General features: G+C 34.3%; 1 protein-coding gene across 1 annotated transcript in view; it reads right to left on the bottom strand.

The window, feature by feature from the left end:
- Positions 1 to 2,339: 2,339 nt before the first annotated feature.
- The window catches only part of LOC137387110 (uncharacterized), a 29,169-nt gene continuing 4,014 nt past the window's right edge, over positions 2,340 to 27,494 (bottom strand). The window contains exons 3-7 of the mRNA XM_068073412.1: positions 19,230 to 19,344; positions 12,772 to 12,828; positions 6,178 to 6,318; positions 5,593 to 5,836; positions 2,340 to 2,461 (exon numbers count right to left, since the gene is read on the bottom strand). Of these exons, the coding sequence (XP_067929513.1) occupies positions 2,442 to 2,461; positions 5,593 to 5,836; positions 6,178 to 6,318; positions 12,772 to 12,828; positions 19,230 to 19,344 (577 nt within the window). The 3' untranslated portion in view covers positions 2,340 to 2,441. The remainder of the gene's footprint in view (positions 2,462 to 5,592; positions 5,837 to 6,177; positions 6,319 to 12,771; positions 12,829 to 19,229; positions 19,345 to 27,494) is intronic.

Consider the following 27,494-nt stretch of genomic DNA (forward strand, 5'->3'; position numbering starts at 1 on the left):
ATATATATATATATACATATATACGTATATCTATGTACATGTATAAAAATACATAAGGAGAACCAGTCCCACCGGTCATATATATATAAAAAAAAGTTTCCTCACCCCAGTTAACCTATTTGGGTAATAATTGCTGCTCTAACTCTTGTCTTCTACCAGAGACTTGGGAGTTTGAGCACTCGCCTCAAGGGCTTAGCTGCTCTCAATAGGGCTTTTTTCTGAAACTCACTTAAGTTAGTTGCTGCCGGTATCTCGGCAAACCACACTTTATACGCAGGTGTTATTGCGCCCAATGCCCAATGACAACTGGAATTACAGTTTTCCTTACAACTCAGCATTTTTCAATATTATCTCCAAGACGGAGATAATACTGCTGATATAATAAACTTTTTCGTTTTCTTGGCTGGTTATATTGTTTCATTAGGTACTGCTATGTCCATGATAGTAGCCACCTTGTTCTCCTTGTCCACTACCACTATATCTGGTTGATTTATTAGGACATGCTTGTCAGTCTGGATGTAGAAGTCCCAGAGGATCTTAACGAAGTCATTCTGAGAGACCGTACCAGGAGCTTCACACTAGTGTTGTGGTTTATTAAGGCTATATTCATCACATAGACTTTTGTACACAACACCTGCGACATGATTATGCCACTCAGTGTCTGCGTTTCTGGCTAGCTGCTTGCATCCACTGATGATGTGTTGGATGGTCTCAAGTGCATCTTTGTACAGTCTGCATCGAGGATTGTTTCTAGTGTGATAGATCTTTGTTTGAAGTTGCCTTGTTGGGAGCAGTTGCTCCTGGGCTGCCATGTGTTTCAACCCTGCATTGGCTGTTAGGTCCTTTTTGTTCAGCCACATATATTATATTATTTTTAAAGTTTTTCTAATATCAACCTGGTCAACTATAATATAAAAAACTATAATATATTAAATACAATATAATATTAACCTCGTCATAAAAAAGCTTATTGAAACAACAAAAACATCAAAACAGCTAATTGCAAAGTTTTTATTCATAGATTTTTACAAGTTGCTCAACAAAAATAGTTAATTGGTTAACTCTATCAAGAGTTGGTTAAGCAAAATATCAAAATACATTGCTCCCTATATTTAGACTAGCTTGGATGTGCTATATAATGGTCCATGGACATAGAACATAACTGCAAGTAGAATTTCAGAGCAGTTTCTATAAAGTTATCAAAAGATGTTGGTACTTTGTTTAAAAAGTTTGCATGCACTGTTTAAACCAAGTTATTTTTATCATATCTATAATTGATTTTCATGATTGATTATAAAAACGTCGATCATTTTTATTTAAAACTATTATAATTAATAGAGACTAGTGTTGATACCTGGTTATCATTTTTTTAAGGATACATTTCTCATACCTGCCATGCTTCAAATTTCTGTTCAATCAAAAACTATCCCTCCATTCTGGTACCTTTCGATACTGGTACAAATTTTAAAATGAGATATCGTACTGTCTTGGTCTGACCAATTGGATAGAGAATGTCGAGGCTCTTTCTAGAGAGGTGATAAATGTTCCGCGTGAGAATAATTGACTTTTACCCCAGATATAGTAATTGAACCTTCCGAACAACTGAAAATGGAAGTTTGAGAAAACACGAAAAAGCATCACGATTCATAGAGGAAATAGAATTCATTGAGTTTAAAACAATAGGTCATTTAGCGTGTGCATATGTTAAATCGTATATGATAGTGAATAACGCTGAACTCGCTAGGGTGAGCATTGTATATTTTTAATAACATATATAATCAGTACACAAACTGCCAAATTTTAGTTACGAGAGAATTTACTGTTTATATCATTCAGCAGAAAAAACTTGCCATAACGAAAAAATAACAAAAAGGCATCTTGTTTCCTATAGCTTGGCAAAAAAATGGGCATCATACTGCGTGGGTGCAACGCTAAAAGATTATGTCACATAGTGTGTGCAATACGGTATATGATAACATTTTTTATCAATGCGCCTTATCTGGCTCAGTCTTAGAGTGCGCAGATTTGAAACTTGTGGTTGCAATCTTTGTGAGTTCTAATCCATCATAATGCGGGATTTAAAATTCCAAGATTTTAATAGCTATAGCTGGACATACACAGACACAGACAGATACACAAACTTTGATAAATCTATATATAGATGTATCAACTGACACAGACAAACAATAAAATAAAGTATAAAGACATAAACAAAATGCGCCAGTATCGAATAAGAATTGTTTACGCGGTAGCAAACGTACATGTACCAGTTGTGTATAGACTTTGATTTCTATTATGAACATGATAGTACACTTAACTAGGACTACTCATACAAAAGTTAGTTTGGAGGGCTTTTGATTTGAGTTCTGGCACTTTGTCATCACTCCTTACTCTTAGATCCCTGTAGGCACAGGTTTGGCATCGCCTGTAACCACCAACATCTAGTGCACCGGTGTTGGAGCTAAAAAAACAAATTGAAGAGGTATTTCTACTAGTAAATGTTCTTTTTTTGGCTTGTTTTTATCCATGTCTTAAAAGGTCATTTGTGTCAAATTTTAAAAGATTTTATCTAAACATATAAACATTTGTTGAAAAATAAAGATTTGTTTGTTGTTTTAGTTAACGCGACGGCCAAGTTGTTTTGAGACTAAAATTGCCAAAACTTGATCACAGTTAAAATGCTCATAAGAAAACAACTTTTCTAAAAGTTGCATCAATAGTCACACTTCTTGTTTGTACATTTCGTTATGGCATCAGCTATTTGCAGGTTACAAGTTGCAGTGTTACACTCATTTCTATTGACAGTTATTCTACTTTGTATTTGCGTATTATTGTTGGAATAAAACTTCAAATATGGCTTATAACCTTATATTAATACAACTTCAAATATATAACGATATATATATAATTATTATAACTGCATAAATAGGCCTCAAATATAACTTATAGCCTGAGATACATTTCTATAGATGTTTAAAATTGTTTACAGATAGGTTGGGTAGAATTTGTCTCATGGTAATTTACTCACATGTTGGTGCAATTTATTTATATATAGAACCCTTAAATATATATTGATTGGTTTCCACACTCTAAAAAATGCAAATAAAACACTCAAAAAAAGATAGTGTAACAGAAAAGACACGTTGGTTATTGTCCTAATTTACCACATGCTTTCAAAAAGCAACAATTAAAAAATAATGCAAGGAAATGTGATTAATTAAAATGTAAAATCAAATACATACAATAGCAGCTAACGCTAGCATTTGCCAGGGAGGGAGATATAAGTTATCCTTCATTACAACAGTTGACTTTGATAAATTTGGATTTTATCAATGTCTTAAAAGACAAACTTAGAAGCAAACCTAAAAGCAAACTTTCATTTTTAACTTAACAAAATTAAAATTTCTTCGGCGTTCGCTGTTTGAAGTTTCTCGATGGTTAGCTAATTTTTCCTTTGTTTCGCTTTCACGACTAGCCGGCCGTTTTAAGATAAACCTATCTAAGGACGTTTGCCTTTGTCGCCCTTTCAACATGTTGCGATTAGGATGAACACAGGTGTCGTCACAAAAGGTTAATGCACAACCACTAGCCAACTTGTCCGAATGTCTATTGTTATAGTTTTGATAGATCGCACCGGCCTTTTCACATAGCATCATTTCAGTTACGCTGTCACAGGCCAATTGTTTATCTTTTATCCAATGCCTGAGCAGTCTCTCCATCAGCGGTCGTGAAGATGGCTGCACCGTTTAGAAACTATGGTTAGTCTTTTTGCGAACTGAATGCCTATAATTCTTCTGTTTGATAATTGTGGATGTATTTCTGTCATATTGCTGAGCTAGCTCAATCCCGCATACATATTTCGCATATTTTTCAATAATTTTTCGTTTAATATCAAATGTTATCATTCGCTTTTTCTTTGCATTATCTTTCATTTTACTGGCAAACTTTCGGTCAACGCAGAGTACTTTTAATTTACATAATTCTGCACTGAAAACCCCCGTTATTAAACCATTGTCATAAGTTAGGATTATAATTTGTTCCATTATTTTTTCCCTAAAGACTTGGTAAACATACAGATACTCAAACTAATATGCATATTAATCAAAAAGTACGTTCATTATTTATAAACGATATGCCTGGCTATTGGCACAATTTTAGGGAAACTATATGATGTGTTTTTTAAGCATTCTAACTGTGACCAGGTTTTGGAGATTTTAACTTTGAAGTTTGACTTGCAACAAAATTCACATTACAGTTATTAGATATCAAAAGATTCACCATGTCTTACTCTGTTGTGTTGTAGGTGCCAAATGCGTGGAAATGTGATTAAAAGCTCTTAAAAGCTCAAAAACGAAAAGCTGCCGTAGATTGAAATCTCTTTATTTCTCTGACATAGTCATTACAGTTTCGTTATCGTCTTGTCACGTGATGTTCCCACGTGAATTGAAAGGCCAATAAAAAGCTCAATACAAACTTATCGTAGCACTAGTTTATGACAAACACTTCGGGTTTTACCAAAGACCCCGCATCAAATATAGATGATCGCTACTTTACAGTTTGGCTTCGGCCTGGTCTAATCGGCAAGTCGTAATCTGATCATGTGACCCAATACTTCGCAAATAATTTTTTGCAGCACTTTTCAATTATCACAGGTGACCAACAGGCTCGTCATGATTATCAGACAATGATATGTACTACTTCGAGATAAGGCTAAAAAATTAAACAAATTTTTACGGTAAGTTATAAGATATCACTGCTAAAAGTGACAGCATTACAATGACGATAAAACAGACGCATAAGAACAATAGACATGGTTTTATTGAATGCGTGAAGTATATTCGTGAAAATATTTCGACGAATAAGGTTGCATGAAAGTGTAAACAGAAACCATCTACCACAACTACGTCACATTTGAGCCGTTTTGGAAAGAGAATCCAAACTGCGGCGGTCTTGTGTGGCTGCGATTAACTGTTCGTTTTTTAGCTTTTAAGAGCTTGTAATCACATTCCCACATATTTGGCACCTACAACACAACAGAGTGAGACATGGTGAATCTTTTCGTATCAAATAACTGTAATGTGAATTTTGTTGCAAGTCAACCTTTAAAATTGTTCCGGCTATTAGATCATTTAAAACGGAAAAGAACATTTTAATTTCAAATAATGGAAAAATATATATGCTTTTAGATAGTCAGACAAAATTTGACCATTTCAACTGAGTTATCTGCTCATGCATAAAAAACAACAGTAAATATTTCCTTCATACAAGATCTGAGAACTTACTTCAATAATGATTATTGTAAAACTTGAGATAAAAACCCAATGAGTGACAGACTCAACATAACAGTACTGCATGGCCAGTAGTTAGTTGAACTATTGCATCATCACTTACCAAGCTGCTAAAGGAGCCATAGCCTCATGCAAACATGGCAGCTGTGTCCAAATATATGAAACGTTTCATGCATGTCACAAAGAGTACAACTCCACAAACAAAGAAATGCAGTTTTGTCAACACTTTCAAAGTTCTTCAAGTATTTTACACTAACAAAACATTCAACAAAACAACAAAACAAAAGTAATCGTGAGTAGCTACCTGTAAATGGCTGGGAAGTCATGGACTTCTTAAGGCCATGCAAGTTGACTTGTGACTTTTGTGAGTCAAGCGGAGCCTTTGGGTCATCTTCACTTTGTTGTTGAGTTGAGAGATCAGGAGACGCATACCATTCTTGACTAGTTAAGCAGGTGGAATGATAATAATTGCGGCATATGCAGACTATCAGCCCAGCAACTGAGGTCAGCAGCAACAGACCATTGAAAGTTGTGGAAATTGTCTTTATCTGCAATAATTAAGGCTTTGCATATATTTTTAAAGATTACCTTACACAGACTTTTGTTGATTTTATGAGTGAGTATTGATTTTTTTCATGCCAAAAACTGGCATCCTTATAGAAAGTGGAGGGAGAACCACAACCACCTACGTCTTTACAGGACCTGGTACTTAGAGAGAGATGATGGTAAATATAGGCTAGCCTATTGGCTTTTCAGCTGAGATGGTGATTGGAATACATTTTACTCAAAGATAGACTAGGTTCTACAGACACCATATTTTCTAAGGTAAAACTGATTTTACTGGCTTTCAGCAGCGACTTCTAATATCAATCAAATATCTGACACTTACATTATGGTAGCCACAGGTGAAGTATGAATATCCACAGTTTGAAGAAACAGAAGTCTCACTAAGAACAGTTGAAGCCATCTCAAGCACGGACACAAACAGCATTGTTAGGAAGGCGAGACTGACAATAATAGTGGCAGAAATCTACAACAACATGAAGTGACTCATAAAATAGGTTATAAACTTTCTTATGTAATTCAAATGTGAATAAAAAGAAAATTGCGTTGAAAAAGGAAATTGTGGTAAAAACTTTGCAATTCTTAAATTTAACAGTCTTGCATTCTGGCAAGAACTGAAAACTTGGTTTTGTGACCCTTAAAGATGAACTTACACAAAGTGTTAGTAGTTTTGATCAGAAATTATCAGTAATTTTCTATCATTTGTGATTTGTTTTCTTTTTATTTGATGTAATCTAACTGACTCGATTGAACCAATGAAATTGCTATCATTGCTATAGTTGATATTTGCCATTGCGTTCAAATTGCAGCATTACACATCTACTCTGTCTGTTTGTCTCTTTGCGACTATAGACTTCATATTCACACTTCTGCTGGATCTGAGCATGTTAACTGCAAGAAAGTTTGGTCGATTTGGATCTTAAAACATCCTGACAATCAGTTCATATCAAACATAACAAACAACCGCGAATGAAAAAAAACAATACTTTCTGATTAAATACACTGAAATCTTTTGGCAAGTTCATTTTTAAAAAGGCGTTACACTATTGTAGGTTAAACTGTGATTTGCTTTTTATGTGGTTAACTTATAAGTCTTTGATGCTGCATAACTTAAAGGTTGACTTGCAACAAAATTCACATTACAGTTATTTGGTATCAAAAGATTCAACACGTCTTACTCTGTTGTGTTGTAGGTGCCAAATATGTGGAAATATGATTACAAGCTGTTAAAAGCTAAAAACAAAAAGCCGCCGTAGCTTGGAATCCGTTCATTTCTCTGACGTAGCCATGACATTTTGGTTATTGTCTTGTCACGTGATGTTCTCACGTGAATTGAAAGGCCAACAAAAAGCTCAATATAAACTTATTCAAACACTTCGAGTTTTACCGAAGACCCCGTATCAAATGTAGATGATCGCTACTTTACAGTTTTGTTTCGGCTTGAACTAATTGTCAAGTAGTAATCTGACCATGTGACCCAATACTTCGTAAATAATTTTTGCAGCACTTTTCGATTATCACAAGTGACCAACAGGCTCGTCATGATTATCAGACAATGATATGTACTCCTTCGAGGTAAGGTTAAAAAATTAAATGAATTTTAACGGTAAGTTATAAGATATCAGTGCTGAAAGTGACAGCATTACAATGACGATAAAACAGACGCGTAAGAACAATAAACATGGTTTTATTGAATGCGTGAAGTATATTTGTGAAAATAATTCGACGAATAAGGTTGCATGAAAGTGTAAACAGAAACCATCTACCACAACTATGTCACATTTGAGCCGTTTTGGAAAGAGAATCCAAACTACGGCGGTCTCGTGTGGCTGCGATTAACTGTTCGTTTTTGAGCTTTTAAGAGCTTGTAATCACATTCCCAAATATTTTACGCCTACAACACAACAGAGTAAGACATTGTGAATCTTTTGATTCAAATAACTGTAATGTGAATTTTGTTGCAAATCAACCTTTAACACATACGGAAAATGTGTTAAAACAATGATAATAATCTTTTGATATGACCAAACAAGATAGTAGCTTTCAATTTAAATACTAAATAATATTCACTATAATAAGACCCACTGTCTGAATTCGCAGTTGATGTTTGGTAAAAAGGTTCCATTTTACTCGATTCAAACTCGGAGTTTTTACGACAGTCCAACACAGTTTCAATAATAGAAACATCTACACTAATCAACCACTTACTGGCATTCTGAATACTTATATGAACAGTAAGTGCACCTCACCATTTTTATCAGCACTCGCAACTGCCAGTGTACTTGCTCGTATAATAATATACCCTACAGGATGAAAATATTCAATGGTTACAAAAATTTGCGATTTCGCGAACAGTCAACTCCGCGAATTATTAAATTCCGCGAATAATTAGTTCTATTTTTAATCGCAAGGGAGAATAACTACTGCCTCAAATTAAAAACTAGCCGCGAGGCATAAATGCTAAACGTAGTTGAGTTCCAAAACCTTTTTAAATCATTGCTGGGGCTTGAGTTAACCCCCATTGCTAATGCATCACATTTCTTTACAAAATTATTCAAGGTTGTCACAAGATATGCAGAATGGCGTCATCACAAAAATAGCTGCTAGGCAGAAGTACTAAACATAGCCGAGTTTCAGAACTTCTTTAAAATCACCGCCAGGGCTTTGAGTTTTATTGCCATTGCATCAAACTTCTTTACAAAATGATTCAAGGTTTTCACAAATTATTCATCATGGCTTCATCATGGCAAAAATCTCTCTATTAATCTCTAGTACTGTAGTTGAGGACAATAATGATTCTGATCTGGACATTATGGTATGTATTTGATTTGCAGTGCAGATATGTTTTTCCATAATTAACTGTGTTAGTTAATTTTTTTGTTTATAAACTGATCGCTTTCATTAAATACTTCAGCTACTGTTTTTGTACTTCCTTAACATTTATTAGTATTTTTTCTTTTCTGTGTTTACTGCAGATTGAGAATGAAATATAACTTATTCCGATTACGAAAACAAAAGACAAGTAGTAATATTCATCAAGGTAGGAATATTGGCAGAGAAGCAACCAGTCAACCTAGACCCCTTCATCAACAACAACTCTTTGATATCACTGCAGCAAACATGATTACATTATACTAGCTGCATTACCCACCTACTCGAACAGATTCACGCATAGCATAAGGTTTATTGAGAGTTGTCTTTCATACTGTATAACAACTCCAAATATGCAGTCTACTGAATTTTTTTGCCCCGATCACACTATGCATACACATATGCAGTCATATATGTCAATAATGTTGGGAGAACAATGGAAATCCGCAATACGTTTTACAGCTAGTCTACAATGCATCAGTCTCAAACCACTCAAATCGGCATTGCCCTATTTGTGTACAGAGAACTGATAATGAAATTGACATTGCTAGGCAAACTGAAGTTCTTTAAACTGGCAGTATTGAAAAGTTTTGCAACTTCTAAAAAATTATACAAAATATTTTGCTATCGCCAGCATTTATTGAATGGAGACTACATGCTTAAAACACTATTCATAACTCACCAGTTTTTCGTCTATAACCTGTGTTTTGACATGGTATATACAAACAGTAATGAGGTTGTGTCGATAAAATTTATATGTATAACAGCACAGACAGTATGATGTCAAGGCAGATACAGCATTAGCACCTTACAATAATAAAACATAGCGCCAACATGATAGCCTTTTTATGAGATACAATAAAGATAACGAATGCATGAAAATATATATATACTGAAAAATATATTAGAAAATGTTGCATGTGGTATAGCAGAACATGAAGAACATAGCATGACATGACAATAACACAATGTTAGTTCAACGCAACACTTGCGGATAGACAACATCTTTTGTTTTTCTGTCGGGTGTATGAGCAAACAGTTTTCGGTTTGTGCCTACTTTTTAGCAGGCGACGTACAGCTGGTCATGGCTAAAACAGGGTGACAGTAAGTCAATACCGGCTGCTCTCTTTCTTTTCACCATCGCCTATCGCAACCCTGGGAGTACTCGTGCAAGTTTTGTAGTAGTAAGTTACAGTAGGCCTACTCGTAGCTGGAAAAAAAATTAGTAAATCAGCTGCTGAAGGAAATGAACTTGTTCAACTATCACAAACAGTGGCAAATCCAAGGTTATTAAGTAGTTGAGGTGTGGCGATTCATAGGCGATACAACATTGAATAAAACGTACTAACCTTTTAGATGTAGAAAATTAGTAGGTAAAACGCAGTAGCAGTACCCGTGCAAGTTCTGTAGTAGCTGTAGTTCTGTACTACTCGTAGCTGGAAAAAAAGCAAAATTTACTCAGAAGGAAATGAACATGTTTACTATCACAAACAGTGGCAAATCCAACGTTTTCAACCCTTTCACCGAAGTACTCATTTATGCGTTTTCTATGGTCGACCGCCGTAAACACATTTTTGCGACTTTCCCGGCAATTGCTAGTTACTGAATTTTATTATTCGTTGATAACATGACCAACGATCTTTAGGACTTTTATGGTAGTGACAGTGTTGTCCTAAGATTTCTTTATAAAATTAGCCTAAAGTTTAATATTTTAATCTTTGTTTGGGGATTTCCAACTTGAAAACGAACATTTTTGTGTAAGTTCATCAAAGGCGTCCAAATTAGAAAACAAATAACTACTTATGTTGATGACATTATAGCCGATTTAGATTTTTGTGATTACACAGATAATTAAAAATCAATATCTATACTGACTCTGATGGTGATGAAAGTAATGGTTTTGTAAGAATAAGGAAAATTGTAGAGGATCGTTTTGCTTTGTAGCTTCACATCGTTTTATCAATGCACAAAGTATAGATACAACGAATTTTTTGTATAACAGTGCTTGTTAACATGTTGGCAAAATGAAATATATAACCAAAACAAACGTTCTAAATGGAGCTTGAAATTGAAAAAATATTGTATACAAATTAAGCAATATCGGCAAAACGGCTGGCAGTAGGCCGATAGCTAAATTTGTACATGAACGCAAGTGAAAGGGTTATGTAGTAGAAATGTGGCAATTCATAGACAATACAACATTGAATAAAAAGTACTTACCTTTTTTATGTAGAAATTTAGTAGGTGAGAACTGCGTTTTTTCCAGTCGCAAGAAACCAACGTTCGCGTGACCTTCTTGGTACACGTTGGCGGTAAATATTAATCGCATGTAAATTACTATTCATTAATTTATTTTATTTGATGATTAGTACATTTGTATAGCTGTATAGGCACCTTTGTATAGGCCGCAGAACTCAGGACGGTGCTTTTTAAAACGGCAGCTACTTTACTGTTTAAAACTGAAAAGTGTCGTTGGGCACCATAAAGATGCACGCTAACCAGAGATCATGTGATAGGTCAATAGTTATTTTATTTCCGTAAGTAGTTGATTGCATCCCAATATTAGTTGTAGTAGTAGTTGTAGAGTTATCGGCAACTCGATATATCGAACAGACAACTCCTAACGATACGATATTAGCATATCAGTATTCATCGTCCATCCCTAGTAGGAGCGTGTACTAACCGGAGATTCTCGTTAATGCGTTCTAGCGGTGAAAGAAAAACCACAGAATAGCCGTACCCTCATATAAGCCGCATGGCTCACAAACCGTCAGAAAAAAATAGCGGCTAATAGTCCGAAAAGTACGGTACTCTATAAAGTGGACAGACAGATAGACAGATAGATAGGCAACGATTGCCGTTTATAAAGTAGATATTTTATTTGATGTAAAGATATATTATAATTTATTACAGACTTGAGTGTACAAATAAAATATTTCAAATACAAATAAAATTTTATGAACGATGAATGGAGTAAATATAAACAGTTTAGTCCATATGGCGGTTGTCTAGCAATAAAATTAAACTGATACTCTTGATGAGTGAATAATAGCGTGTAATGGTGCTCTCTGACTAATTATTTTGGTAATAGCAGCTCTATATCGCTGTCACTGTCTTGAGTAGATGTTAAAGGCGATTCTCTCGCTACTACACGGCTGCTAAGGAAGTTATCCTCAGAACTCTCCTCGTGGCTTACTATTGCAAAGTTCTGCCGGTTGGCCAAAAATTTGAGCTCGTAAAGGCGTTTTTGTTCCTTTTTTAAAACATATATTCTCTTCGTTAGCATCTGCGGTCACTTCTACCTCAATTTCAATACCTCCCTAAATGATTGGCGATCTTCTAAGAATGACATCTACCACCCTTGCAGTCATCGTGCCTCTGTGTATGATGAAAACTCTCTCTCTCACACTAAAACAAATAACGAAGCGGTAGAAATGGAAAAAATAAATATTGCGTTTTACCGAAGAACCAATGTAAAATTCAACTAATCCAGTAAATGGTTTTGAAAAACTCATTACCTACCACAAGTTGTTGGTTCATCAAAGGCCTCCGAATCGATTAATATTCGTGAAAACCTGTGAACGCAGCAAAAGATTTATAGCTTAGCATGATCGACCGGTAGTTGTAAGCTAAATAGAAACCGAAACATGCGATGTGCGCATGCGTAGGATTAACTCCATTGCTAGCCGCAATAGAGTTAACTCTTCATATAGAGTGACAATGTTCAGCCGCGAATAAATTGATCCGCGCAAAGCATGAAAAAGGGAATTTATGCGAAAATTAACTCCGCGAATAAATTCATCCTGTAGGGTATAAGTTAGTCAATGACAAAGATTATTCAGTTCGATCTCATGAGATTTGCAACAAAATGTGTGCCAAATTTTTTTAAAGGAAACCTAGGAACCCAGTTTTAAGAATATAAACAAGTATTTAAAAAATTATTGGTTACTGCATTATTTAGAAATAGGCTCTGTTTGCTCAATATTGCATTAAGCTGTAGCTCATATTATACAGATAACTCATACACTGACGAGTAAATATTACTTACCCAGGAGCCAGTATTACGCTTGACTGCACAAAATCCAATTCCTCCAACAATGAGTAGCTGTAAATAAAGTTAACAGCAGCAAGGTTATGGAATCCATTAGAATTATAAAGTTTTGTTTTTCTTTTCAAAAAGCATCTTAGAATCATAGCATATTGTAGCTAAATTGTTTTACTAAATAATTTAGCTAATTATTTTACTTAATTATTGAGGTTTTTTTTGTTCGTTTCTCAAAGTGGGAGCTGACTAGGCGCCTATCATTTTAACGATTTATTTGCGACCATTTTTTGCAAATAAAGATAAGCTTACACCAACTTTAGTTGATTTTTTTTAGAAACATTTGCGTTTTTCTACCAGTTGCGATTGTTTCAGATCAATTTTTTTTCAAAAAGTTAAAGTGAAATTATAGTATATAGTTACAAAGAAACTTACAGCATAGAGGAGCGTAACAATGCAACTTGAACGCAATAGCTGATATCAATTATTGCAACGATAACAACTACAGACATCATTTCGTACGTATTTTTCTTCTCAGCGTTTAACCATGATCAAGTTTTGTGGGTTTTAATCTAGAAACATCCTGGCAGTCAGATCACCTCAAACATCAAAAACAATCGTAAATTATAGAAAAATACCGATACTTTCTGATGAAATGTACTAAAATTTTGTGGAAGTGCATCTTTAAAGAGAGTAAGTCGCTCCTGAATTCAACTCTTTGGCAAGAAGCCTAAGGTAGTCTGCCCACTGGTTTATCAATTCAAGCATTTACAAACCAATTTTGGTGATACATTTTCTTATAGCAAAAAACATGCACAATGTTTAGTAATCCTTGTTATTAATGGTATCCAGCCCTACTTCAAGCCGCTGCCGCGAGTAGAGCTTTTTGACACTGTGCACGAAGCAAGTTAAGCAGAAGTTTCAATTATCTCACAAACATGAAAAGTTTTTCTTTTGAAAACTGGAAATTACTAAAGCATCGTTGCAAAGACAATGGCTCCACAATCTTGACAGGACATATCTGAGTCCAGTCGCAACATAACCTGGAACCTGGTACCCGAACAGAAGCAACAGAAGCAACTTATGGTTGGATGTCATTCTTGTCACCACTAGCTGCCATCTTTGAGAATTGAGCCTTAACCAATCTTTTGCTGGTCAGGCATTCTAGATCACTAGATAGCGGCTGCTTCCTGTGGTGTTCACAAGAACTGTCAGCACCAACTGATATCATCTGATAAATAAATAGCCAAGTTTGATTAGGTTTCTGAATTGAATCGCCAAAGAAGAAATCTCTAAAAATTTAGTTGTAAACTAAAATTTTTATAATTCAATTATTGGAATGTACATAAGTAAAGAAATATTTTATTTTGGCAAATCGTTTGATTTTTTCAATACCGTTAACCCATTGGCAAGCGACTAACTTTTATACAGTTTACTGTACATACCAGTTTTTTCTAACAGAGTTGCTGTAATTCTACTAAAATAATTCTGTACTTTATTTGCTTAATTACTACTAAAAGAGACAGAATTTAAATAAATTACCCATTAAATTTTCTCAATAACCACGTAAGTCTCTTCTTTCGTGTTATATTAAATTCAGGTAAAAAAATTTATATCACTTACATGTAGACCTGTGTTTCAAAGAAAGTGGTTTCAGAAACTTTCCGGGTTTCAAAAGTTTTGACTGGCTGAAGCAAAGTTAGACTTGCACAATAAAAATAGTAAAATAAAACTAATTTAGCTAAAATTATTGTTTTATTACAAAAAATACAAACTTTTAAATTTTATTAATCTACATAGCAATTAGTCATGAACATGGAACTCTTATATCAAACTCTACCTCGCTAATATCATCCCTCTAACCAAAATATCACAACTCTGCATGTCAGTACGTCCCAAATGAACTGTCATAAACATGTTTCAATTAGCAAAAATATGTTCAATAACTCTGTTCTTGGGTGTTCAGATTTATAGACAGCTCTAAAATGAATGACTTTGATCCAAGTCAGATGGTGAGTTATCATTCACCTTTGATTGCTCGAAGGTGAATGATACCTTTAGTCTGACTATGACTCCCCTACCTAGAAAGTGAAATTTTAATTGCATATATAAGAATTCAAAACGGCAGAATTAAAAGTTAACAACTTTAAAACATTTTTTTCAATTTCATTTGTGCAGTTTTTCACAGTCTTACTGCTTCTGACTCTGTATATTCCTTTCTACAGCTGAAAATATTTATAGAATTCAATATAATTTTCAAGTCGCTATTATGTTTTCGGCTTAGGTTGAAGTCGATGTAGGTTTAGTGGTTTGGTCATTACTATTGCCCAAGATATCTTTGAGTCATATTTTAAATCTTTTTTGATTAATCAAAAATCATTCAACTTAACCAATCAAAAATGTTTTTTTATAACTTAGGAATATCTGTAAATGGGTAAATGGGTATATTTTCAAAGTGAGATAACTCACATTGGGAGTTATCTATTTAACAACAAACAAAATTTGCAAGTCAACTCACAGTGGTTCTGATTAAGCTAATGTTTTGCCTTGCAAAATGTTGTCATAAAGGTTTTTTTTATTTTCGTATTGTTATTTATAATTGTTTTAATGCGCAAAACAAAATCTGTACTAAATGACATTAGGTAAAATATACAATCATAGTCAAGGAAAGGTTTGTATATTTTAGGAAGTTTGAGATAGTTTCAAAATGATATCTTATATAGCAACTAACTGCTCTAGATTAACCCTAATAAGTCTCCTGCGAAGTTTGCGCAATAACAACAAAATTTGTGTCAATTGTCCAGCTCCTAATAAGTAAAATATGGGTCACGGTCACAGAAGCCATGGTTAAGTCGCAAATCACGAAGTTGAGTTATCCAACTTTGAAGTTGCACTAACTGAATTTATAATATTGGTAACGATTTTTGTAACATGTGCATCTGGACCAATCAAAGAGTGATCTTTCCGAATCTGAAGTCAGTTTAGCCGATAGAAGTCTTTAACCCTCGGAAAAACCCCCTTAAAACCATTGCTATGCTAAACAGGAAGTACTGAAAAATGGCGTCCAATAAATATAAACATTTCTTTTTTGCCTATTTTAAAGATAACTTTGACATTTTGGACACTTATGAGTACTTTGGTATTCCAACTGATGCCAAAAGCAGTGAAAGTAAAGGGAATTACGATGATATTTTCCTAACAATTCTTACAAGCTTATTACAATAGTCAATTGTAAGAATAATTATTTGATTTTATAAGATTGTTTTCAGATTTAATTTTAAGAACAATAATTCGAGTTTACAAGATCGAAGTATATAGTGATCGATGGTGTGCAATATTTTGCTGTTGTTATTTTTCTAAAAATTTTGTTGATGATTTGGCTGTGCCCAATATCACAATACTGCCAAGCCGTTTTTAATATCTGCAAAAGTAAGTAATACGTTTTTTTTATAAATATAAAGCTATTTCTATGACAACCAGCTAAAATCTGTTTAGATTTTTAAATTCAGCATAATTCTTTTAAATATAAATACAGAAATCTAGATAAATATCACAACTTCTTGATATTTGTTGCTATGACGTTTTGAAATGTAAACAAAATTGTGCATTGGTTTTCGTTTCTCAAACTTTAACGCCAGTTTTCTCGGAACTATGTTTTCGCACTAATGGTAAACGTGCATTCAGTTTTTTGACGTAGAATCTGCTGTAATTAAGCTAAAATCAAATTTTTTTTTGCAAATTAGCTGGGAGAAATTTCTCCTTCTGCTCGTGTAGATAACTTTAAATCTTATAATCCCGACTTAACCATGGTTTCTGTGATCATGACACATATGGCTTCCATTTGTATAAAAGATGATGTTAGTACCACGATGGTAAGCACGTGTTTCCTTGCGATTTGTTCTATTTTAAAGATAAACGTGAACAAGATTTTTAGTAAATTTCAACAGAAAGTATCGGTTTCAGCATTGCTATTGCGTTCAAATTACAGCATTATGTGTCTTTGTTCGGTCAGTCTCTTTCCAATCAAAACGTAATAATTGCACTTTTGCTTGAATTGAGCGTTTTAATTGTGATAAAGTTTTATTCATTGTAATCTTGAAACGTCTTGGCAATCAAATCATTTCAAACATCAACAACAATTGCAAAATATAGAAAAATAGAGATATTGTTTGATAAAATCTAGAAAGATTTGGGTAAGTTGATTACTAAGCTCTAGGAGGACATATAAAATAAAATTTAATATAAAACAATATAAAAAATAATATAAAATAACTGTTAAACACAGTATGTAGGCTAATTCACTTATAATTTGGTGTTTTGTAGTTATTGTGCATTTGCTAATGACGAGATTTTAAATTTTAGTGCTACAAGCCGTTCATTTTACATCTGATTTTTTAATTTAATCTGTTTTAACAACTACCATATAGAATTTTAAAGAAACATTTAGGTAATAAAATGTATAATATTTTATGCAAAATATTTACACTAATAAGAAATAAGAGCTGTGTACATCCATCAGTCAATCCAAAGCCACAGTTGAGTGTTATGAAAAAGATCAGACAGGATGCAAATCCACTACATTCTGCTTTCCTGCCGATGCTCTGTCATAGGCACCTTTCGCAATGCTAGAGTAACTGTGCTTTAACATATACTAGCTGTACTACCCAGCGTTGTCCGGGTAATAAATAAGTCTTTGGATAGAAAATTTATTTGTATTTAACAGATAACAATATTTGCCATTCTAACTTTCAAACTACAAATCATATGAGAAGTGTTTTGTGTAATTGGAATAAATTAGGAGAAAATAAAAACAACTGTAAAGGTTTTCCAACTTTGTCAAACAACTATAAGTTTCAAATTTTATATCAAGAAGAAAGTGTTGCATGTAGGTCAAATAAATTAAAAACAATAAAACAATTATAAAAGGGTTTAAATGTGAATGGGAAATAATTAGCAAGTAATAGCTAAATGAAGTATGTTTTACTACGATTACAATAAAAGACGATTTGCTAATGATACAAACAATACGAGCTGAGAAAAAAGAATTTTGAATGTGGTAAATTAATAATAATGATTCTCGCATGGGAGTGCGTGTATAAAAAAGGGTATTGTTCCACCAGAAGCTATCCATCAAAGCTCTGAATACGACGATACTGGTACCTCGCGATAATGGTACAAATGTAAAAATGAGATATCGTACTGTATTTGTATGACCAAACAGTGAGAGAATGTAGAGGTCATTCATACTCGAAATAATACTATTCTCTGTGTGAAAAGTATTGATCTTCACCGTGATTTAGCAATTGAAATTTATGAAAAGCCGGATATAGAAGTTCACGAAAATGCAATAAGTCAGAATTAATAGAAATCGTAGAGTTTCAAATAATACGCCTTTTAGCGGGTGCATACAGTTTAAGGTGCACTGTATATGTTAATGTTTTTGATGAGTATGCCTTGCGTATCTCAGTAGTAGTCGTGGTTATAAAACTTGCAAGAACAAGTTTCATCATCACAACGCAAAATTTCAATTCCAAGATTTTAATAAATATAGCTGAACATACACAATGACAGATACACAAACAAACTTTGAGAAATATATATATATATATATATATATATATATATATATATATATATATATGTATAGAGTGTGTGTGCTTCATTGGTACACCTAATAATTTCTCTCGGCACGCCAAATTTCCAAGGTGCTACATGTAGTTATGCAAAAAGTTTTAAGTGGCTAAAATATGCGCCGAACTGCTCCGTAGGCCTCAAACATTGCTTTTAGTTTTTAGAAGAAAAATGCTTTTGCTACTGACCATAACACTGGACAGCTGAAAAAATCTAATTTTACATATAATGTAAATGTAACAGTGATAAACATCATGCAATAAAGTTGTGTATCTTTAGTTTAGTCAACGTTCTTCAGCGCAGGTAATCAACCGTTCGTGTTAGTCTTCAGTTGGCCATTAAAAAACCGAAAAAAAGCCAGGTTGGCTTTTCGCAAATTTTAAATTTTCGCCAGGTTTTTCCCATGTATACTTTTCCACTCGTTTGGATGGTTGTTGTTCACAAAGATGATTAATTAAATTTAGGCAAAACTGTACCGAGAAACTAACTTCCTGAAGTGTGACAAACACTTTAAAAGAATACAAGTATTCTGTTATAAGGGGTTCTTGTCTCATTCTTTGTCATTTTCTTCTCGCTTATTTTTGCTGCCTTCTTTGCTTGTCCATATGGACGGTAAACAATTAAGGATAGGCCTATACACTCACAATAATACAATTTTTTAAGTTAAATCAAGGATTCACTATGAAGATTTTTTGAGCGTTTTTGAATATACAAAATTGGAAAGTAATTGCTTGCAAAGACTATTCATTAAACTTGAACCAAAATTTTCATAAAGGGAAATTTTTCATAGAAGACTAGGTAAAGATATATCTATTAAAGAAAGAGACACTCACATAAACTCCACTCCAGATTCCATAGACTAAAAAAGGAAGGGATTCTCCAAAAGCTGTAAGAATTATCCCCCATACAGTGCACATAACTCCCATCAGCACTAGAGGTATCGATGATCTGTAATATAGACAAAGGGGTTTCTACCAAAGTGACTCAAACTAAAAAAAACTTTTGTTTTTAGTAATTTTGAGCGTATTTTTTCCTTTAAATTCCCTAAAATAGGTTTTGATGGTTAAAAATATATTTTATTTTCATAGTTAACCAAATAGGTTTGATTTATTTCTCCTGTTGGACAATCAATTTATATCACAAGCTTTCATCAAAGTTTCACACAACCTGAACAAATTATCCCAAACTTGCTCACTTCCACAGTTGTGTTAAAGGTTTCAAATATCTGTGTAAACTATGCACATAACATTTATATTTATCCTTCCACACATGGTCAACACTACTATTTTGTGATACCAGAATATTTGTATAATGTATCATTCCACAATTTTGACAAACATTGTTTTCTATTCCGTGACACCAACATACTACATCCACCATCGTATGTTTCAGTTTATGAACTTTCTGTTACTACAACCTACAATTCACTATCCTGACTCCTCTACAATACTATTAGATGACCAACTTTTAAAACACATTTTTCAACTCATTTAATAATTCCTAATTGTTGCTTTTTGTTTTTTTTTGCATCTAACAAAAAACATCCTTTTGTTGATGATTTCCAATGCCAATCAAAGGTAATACAATTACACACTCAAGAATCAACAGAATAATCATCCAGTTTAAAGTGGCATGTAAAATCTACGAAGAACTTGCTACCAGCGTGAAATAAGGATTTGCTGCTTGTAAGTGATGCCAACATAATTGAAGAGCAACTATTCATAGTCAGGCCGCTTTTGACAAACTGAAAAATTATCACTCTAAATGACAAGAGATACACAAATTTCATCATTTCCTGTATCAAGTTGCGTTCAATCCCACTAACCGATTTGCTAACCGAGCTTTTGTCTCACATTTCTGAACAATTTTAAAAGAACTATCAGTCACATTTTTTCATTTACACCAGGCTGAGTTCGGACTGAGAGGGAGCAATTTTGCCAGTTTTTATTTACTTTAGCTGATATATTTTAGTGAGTTGTGCTTTGCATTTTGTTGACCGTTTCCCACAATGTTTCTTTTAAACAAGTGGTTCTTAACCTTTTTTGCCCCATTCCCCCTTTTCCAAACCCAAAGACAGAAATTGCCCCTTCTCCTAATTCCTTCAAATAATGCACTGCAACTAGATAGTGAACTTTATTTACATATATAACTTATATACATATATATATATATACATACATGTATATATTCATTTATTACAGTCATATTTACATGTACATGGAATATTAAAAATGAATGTATATTGAAACTCAATATATCTATTATTGTAAGACAGTCAGCAGACTAGTGCGATTTCTGTGTTTGTTTGGAGCTGACCAGAATTTTGATGTTAGGAGTTGTTGTAGATAGGGCACACCGTAGGTCAGCTTCTACTTCCAGACGATTTCTAGATTTGCTCTTTGTGGTTAGCATCGCTGAAAATGCTGACCCGTAAAGATATGTGGAAGCAAATGGTATGAGCATTTAGAAAGCGGCCAGGCTTACGTTGGAATACAATCTTTGGGCCTGAACCCAAAAGTGCTCTATTGATAGCTCCTTGAAATCATCTTTTAATGCAGAGTTGTTTGTCAGCTCCAAAAACTCCTGAAGCTGTTCCGGAATCTCGTGGACATTGCGCCTGAGAGGGTCTCGAGTCAGGCTCATCAATTGCTCTGTCCTAGGATCTAACTTTGGAAAATATCTCTCAAACTCTGCTATCAAGCTGTTCAAGTGATGCTTTATGTCGGTAAGCAAAGAAGCGGAAGGAGCTTTATTGTCAACTAATGAATGCAGAACTGGAAATGAAACTCTTACATTCCCAGTAGCCAGTTTTTCCACCCAGAGTTTGAGCTTGTCCTTGAATGCATTGATACTATCAGTTACATTCCACACATTTCTGTCTCTACCTTGCATCTTTGTGTTCACTTCATTGATCGAACCAAATATGTGAACCAGGTAAGCAAGACACTGATGGAAGCCTTTCACCCGCATTAAAGCCAGTAGTTTGGGTTTGTTATGAGTTTTCAAGAACTCATTGACCTCTGCTCATAGATTGAAGAAACGCAGAAGCATGTTACCCTTTGATAACCATCGAACTTCGGTGTGGAACAATAGTGATGAGTGCACAGCATCCATATCTTCACATAGCTTGTGGAAGAGGCGTGTTTGCAAGGCAGAGCCTTTGATAAAGTTTACTACTTTAATCACTGAAGAAAGGTGTTCCTGCAATCATTTGGGAAGAGCTTGCTGCTAGCGCTTGTTTGTGAATGAAGCAATGGGTACTCACCACTAAAGGATTCTTTTTTTACCAACTGTGCAAATCCAGCACGACAGCCAAGCATGGCTGGAGCACCATCAGTGCAAACTCCAATTAGTTTGCCCCAGTCCAGATGTTCTTTGCTGAAGAAGTCGGAAACCAGGTTCATAACATTAGCAGCTGTGGTGGTCTCTGTTAGAGGACTACAGAACAGAAATTCTTCCTCAAATGTCTCTCTGTGTACATAGCGTGCAAACACCATCAGCTGTGAAATGCTAGCAACATCAGTGGACTCATCAAGTTGAATGGCGAACATGGGAGACGACTTGATCTTTTCAATTACTTGCCTTTTTATGTCCGCACACATATCATCGATCTTCGATTTCACTGTGCTGTCTGTGAGTGGTAAATCAGCCATTTTTTGAGTGGCTGTGTTTCCGAGAATAATCTTAGTACACTCCAGCAGACAAGGTTTAACTAATGTTTCACCAATGGTGTGTGGCTTCTTATCTCTGGCGATACGGTAAGACAGAGCATAGAATGCCTCGGTAATGGCCTGTGCCTGGATATGAAAACTGCCAGTGGAATCCAGTTTTGCCCGCTTGAGTTCTCTCTCTTTAGCTTCAAAGAACGGCTTTGATTTATCCATGTGCTCTGCATGTTTATTTCTAAAGTGTTGCTTAAGTTGATGTGGTTTCATGGAGTCGTTAGCAAACACTTTCATGCACAAAACACTTTGTGGTACTTCGATGCCGCTTTTAATCATACAAGTGAATCCATAGTTAAGGTAAGAATCATATGTTCGTCATTTTGTCTTTGACCTTTTTAACACCTACAATATGGAATATGCAATCAAAATATTTGAATACATTCAATAGCGACATGAGCAAAACATCATACTTATGAAGACCACAATGGAAAAACCAGTGATGTCACATTTTGTTTTTTTGGAGTTAGTGCTACCTATCTGTAGTTTTGGCACTGTAGAATTGTATGATGAATTAAAAATTTGGAAAAACCAGCGTTATCCTATGAAAAACTGTGTTTAAATTTTTGCTCAAATGAATAAGCAGGAGATGTCCAAGCCGTAATATGGAAAAATCGGCTAAGTCCAATAGCTAACCAATCAAAGAGCGTTTTGCTCGTTAACGCGGTCTTGCATTGTTTAATGTTGCTTAGCTAGCAGAAACGATCAATGCGTAACGCATGTTTGTAAACTTTATTAATAATAATGGCATCTGGAGATAGATTGAGTCTTCAGAATAAACTGAGAAGCCTAGAAAAACAAAAAAAAGATGGTAGTGCACAAAAGCAAGCTAAAAAGCAAAAGGTTTCTAGCCACACAAGAGAAAATTACTTATACAAACGGTAAACATGCTCTGTAATTGCGTGCAGATGACAGGCAGAAGTAACAAAATTGTTTAGTGATTTTAATCAATTTTACACTGCAAAGAATACAAAACGATTATTTATCTTTGCTAATAACTGTGTGTAAAGTAGAGAGAAGGCCCCATTGAAAGTCACATAGGTCCCGAAGTAGTGCAGTTAGATTCATTTTGTGATGGATACCTTGGACAGAACAAAAACTACACACTCATTCACTATTTTCATTGGCTTGTGCATGAGAGAATCTTTTTTAACAAGATCACAATAAGCTATTCAATGTGTGAACATTCTTACATAGGATGTGATTGAGACATGACTGCAGTGAGTTGCAAGTCAGATGTAGATCTACCGTCTAATTGGGTAAAGTTGTTTTGAAATGCTCGCAAACATCCTAAACCCTTTAATACAATTTATCTTAACAGCTCAAAGCTCTTTAATAACACAGAATATCTTAAACAGATGTTCCAGACAGCTTGCCCAATGAAAACTAGGCCTATGAAAGGCCTAGTTTCAAGTGAAAGCTGCCAATACGGAAAGCAAGCTCATGGTGTTTTATAGAGAATCGTGAAATGGCAGTTACATTAAGAGTGCTATTTAAAAACCGTCTAAGCTTCATCATTGAACTCAATCAACTATCATTACCATCAGTCGATTGCCAGTCAGCAAAGCAAAATATAAAGATTGGCAGGTCCTTAAACAATTTGGCAAACTAGAGAATCAACCATATTTTGACAATTTTACAACCAGTGATGTGACAGCAGATAGTGATGAAATTTAGACATTGTAGAAAAACTTTAAAGTGCTATTAATTAATGATTGTGCTTCAGTACTTATATAATAGTTAAATATAGCTTGAAGTGGAAAAAACATAATTTTTAATTGAGCAAAACCTTTTTAGTGCATTCAAATGGAAAAATAGGTGATGTCCGTTGCCAGCATGCGTGTTCATTTTTGACCACTGAATTACAAAAAACCAATATTCTGAGTTAAAAATGTTCTTTTATAAGCACCAAACTATGTATCTGTCAATAAACCTACATATATTTGTCATAAGCTGTATTTTGATTGCGTGATCCAGTCTCAAATCTTAAAGATTGATTTTCTCGAAACTGCAAAAGTGTGACATCACTGGTTTTTCCATTGTGGTCTTCATATGTTAGGCTACCGAGCAAATTGTCAAAATGTTATAATTTATGCAAACCAAATCGGTAACTGAACAATTAATATTGCAGGTATGTATATGCATGTAGTGTAGCGATCCTTACCTTTTCCACAGTTTTAGATCTTGGCTTTGTTGAAACTACTGAAATTCATTCACTCCTCGCTGCCCTTTATATAAGAAAAATTGGTGCACTCCCAGTCAAATGACTGTGAATGGGAGTGCTTTTCAGATAACGCAATAAGTTTTCTACTAGTATAGTTAGTAGCAGTTAGACATGACTTGAATGTAGACAGAACTTCCACCAAATGCGCAATGTCTGGTTGGCATCTCTCTATATTTTGCTGTAGATTCTCAACCAGACATTGCTCACTCAGTGGAGGTTCTGTCTACATTTAAGTCATGTCTGAGTGTTACTAATTATACTATATATATATATATATATATATATAAATATTTATGTATATAAATATAAACATTTATATATTTATATATATATTAATGTATATATATTTATATATATAAATGTATATATAAACATTTATATATTTGTGTATATATATTAATATATATAATATATAATAATATATTATATATGATATATAGTATATATGATATATAGTATATATATCCCTAAATATACATATTTCGGGACTCAGTATATTTATATATATATATATATGTATATATATATATACTGAGCCCCTAAATATGTTGATTTATAGACTCAGTATACATTTATGCATATAATATATACATATATATATTATATGTATACATGTATACTGAGTTAATAAATCAACTTCTTTAATCGGCACAAAATATTTTGTTTTCGTGAGTTTTTGAAGCCTTCGTAGCGCTGCGTCTCATGTTCTTCATTTAAATGACCATCAAATAATGCAGTATATGTATAAACATATATGTGCATATTGTTGCTAGTACCATAAGCAAGTAAGGTTTTAAGGAATGAATACATGATTATTGGTGGACATGTTTTTTGTATTTCAGCCTGGCCTGTTGCAAAAAACCTTTTTTACTACTGAATAACATATGAACCAATTATCCTTTTTGCCCAAACATGCACTTAGAGCCAGTAGCGCTGAAATTCAAAAGCAAATTGGCTAGATCCCAAGTGCCATTGGCAATCAAGGATTAACCACTAAATTTTAGAAGCTTCTACTAGCTCCTTTGCTTGCAGGTCGGTGAAGGCATCAAAATAGATATAGCCTCACGGTTCAATAATGCTGGGAGTCATGCATGCTTTAGGATTCGCATCTATGCTCGAGTTGCTGTATTCTTCAGTACGAAATCTGACTAGTTAGTCTGAGTGACTGAAATGGCGTAGCTCCCATTTCTGCTAGAAGGATTAGATAAACTTATAGTTGTTGGATGCTTTGGTACAGCCCACATCGATTACTGTCACTTGCAGAGGTGTCTCCTTCAATTTACTCGATATTGCTCAACCCAGTCAAGTTTCATCAATTTTATACAAATCTATATGAAATAGACAAGCTTATATGATTTGGAGTCGCACAAACTATACTTGTTTGACCTAACTAAACAGCAGAAAAAGTGCATGCTTTTTAACACCGAGTTTTTGCCTAAACTGGTCAGGGACACGACAACAAACCACCTACCCAAATACTCGCCAACGCAAATGAGAACTGTTTGGCTTTTGTTCAAACCCCTGCTCATGGAGAGTTTCTGACGTGACTTGAGTAGACAAGAAACTTCTTGTATAAATGGCTATAGTTACAGCTTCGGCCTAAAAGAACTTAGACTTGACTTGCAAACCTGACTAAAAAAATCATTATTCTAGTTGGCTTATACACAGTACGGAAAAAACGTCGAGCTACAGCGTTTTTGTATGGTGGCGTTTACTAAAGGTTTCAGTTTTTAATCCTAGTGCTGCACGATATCTTTGCATGTACATTTGATTACTTGGTCTCTAAAAATATTGAATATTGAAAAATATTGAACATTGGAGTTGTCGTCTTTCGAAATATAGTGGTAGGCTTTAACATGAATGATATGAGAGGATATTGGGTAATATCGTTTGAAAAACAGGAGTTGTCACCTCTTTACAATAATGAGAATCGACAACTCCAGTTTTGCAAAATAAAATAAGCCGATATTTCGATAAAATATCGGCTTCAATATTCATATCGACTTGAAAACTGACCAAATATAAAATCATTCACTGAATTATATCATCACATCGAAGTAAATCATTTTATCGTGCAGCACTATTTAATCCTTCAATGTAAATGATGAAAGTGCATGCTTATTTGACACATACGTGACTTGCCTCTAACTAGTAGTGTGACATGGAGAATTGATATTAACCTTATCATCACTCTAGTATTAGCTGGCAATTCGAACTACTTGCATCACAGGTTGTGTGACTATTGGCAGTAGGTGCCGGAGCCTAACTGGCACCTCTTACAGGTGTAGATCCTAATTTATCCGCAACTGTTCCCATTGTATTTCTTCAACAGGAGTTTGGTGAAATATTTTCAAGATTCAGCATGAGCAGTAATGATCTTAAGTCTCCTATGTATCTTTTTTCATTAGATACTACCCAAAGCTTCTAGGCCATTATTTGGCGCCATCGCCAGTCACGTTTGATTAGTAACATACACTTCAAACTCTTTAAACCGGTCAAAAACCTCAGTTTTCTCTTTGAAAAAACACAAGAGTAGCTACTTAAGTCATCAATAAAAGAAACAATGCATGATTTAATGCAAACAAGCTTAGTTTGTATAGGGTCACAAACGTCTTTGTGTGCTGTTTGAAAAGGTTTAGTAGTTTTCACAACAGCTTGATAATAAAATGACTCTCTTGTGATTTGGCCTTTTATACAGGACTAATACCAAGGCATGAAAAATTGTCAGATTTAATAACCATCTGCATAGTTGTCACAGTTGTTAGATTGACAGTCCACCAAGATAAGAATTTTAAGTTCAAACCCTGTATGAAGCTATCTTTTTTTAACTTGCAACTAAGGCATTGGCTGGACAGACATTAGCCTACTCTTGTTATATACCAAAAATGCACAGAAAGTTGCATCCATTTTTAACAATTCTTCACCTATCAGCAACCTACTGCATTAAGCTAATATGGTACTTTGCATGTTAGCATGTCCAAAGCATTAGTACCATATATTGGTGTTGTCCACCGGCATATGGTAAAAAATAGTGGTTGAATGGTGACGAGTGAGGTAAATGAACAGTAGACACACATATGCTAGTGTCATCCCCATAACATGACATAGCATATTTTGGTATATGTGCTATACTCTGGTATAATTATATGCTC

Source organism: Watersipora subatra, chromosome 2, assembly GCF_963576615.1.
Source record: "Watersipora subatra chromosome 2, tzWatSuba1.1, whole genome shotgun sequence".
Taxonomy (NCBI): Eukaryota; Metazoa; Bryozoa; class Gymnolaemata; order Cheilostomatida; family Watersiporidae; genus Watersipora; species Watersipora subatra.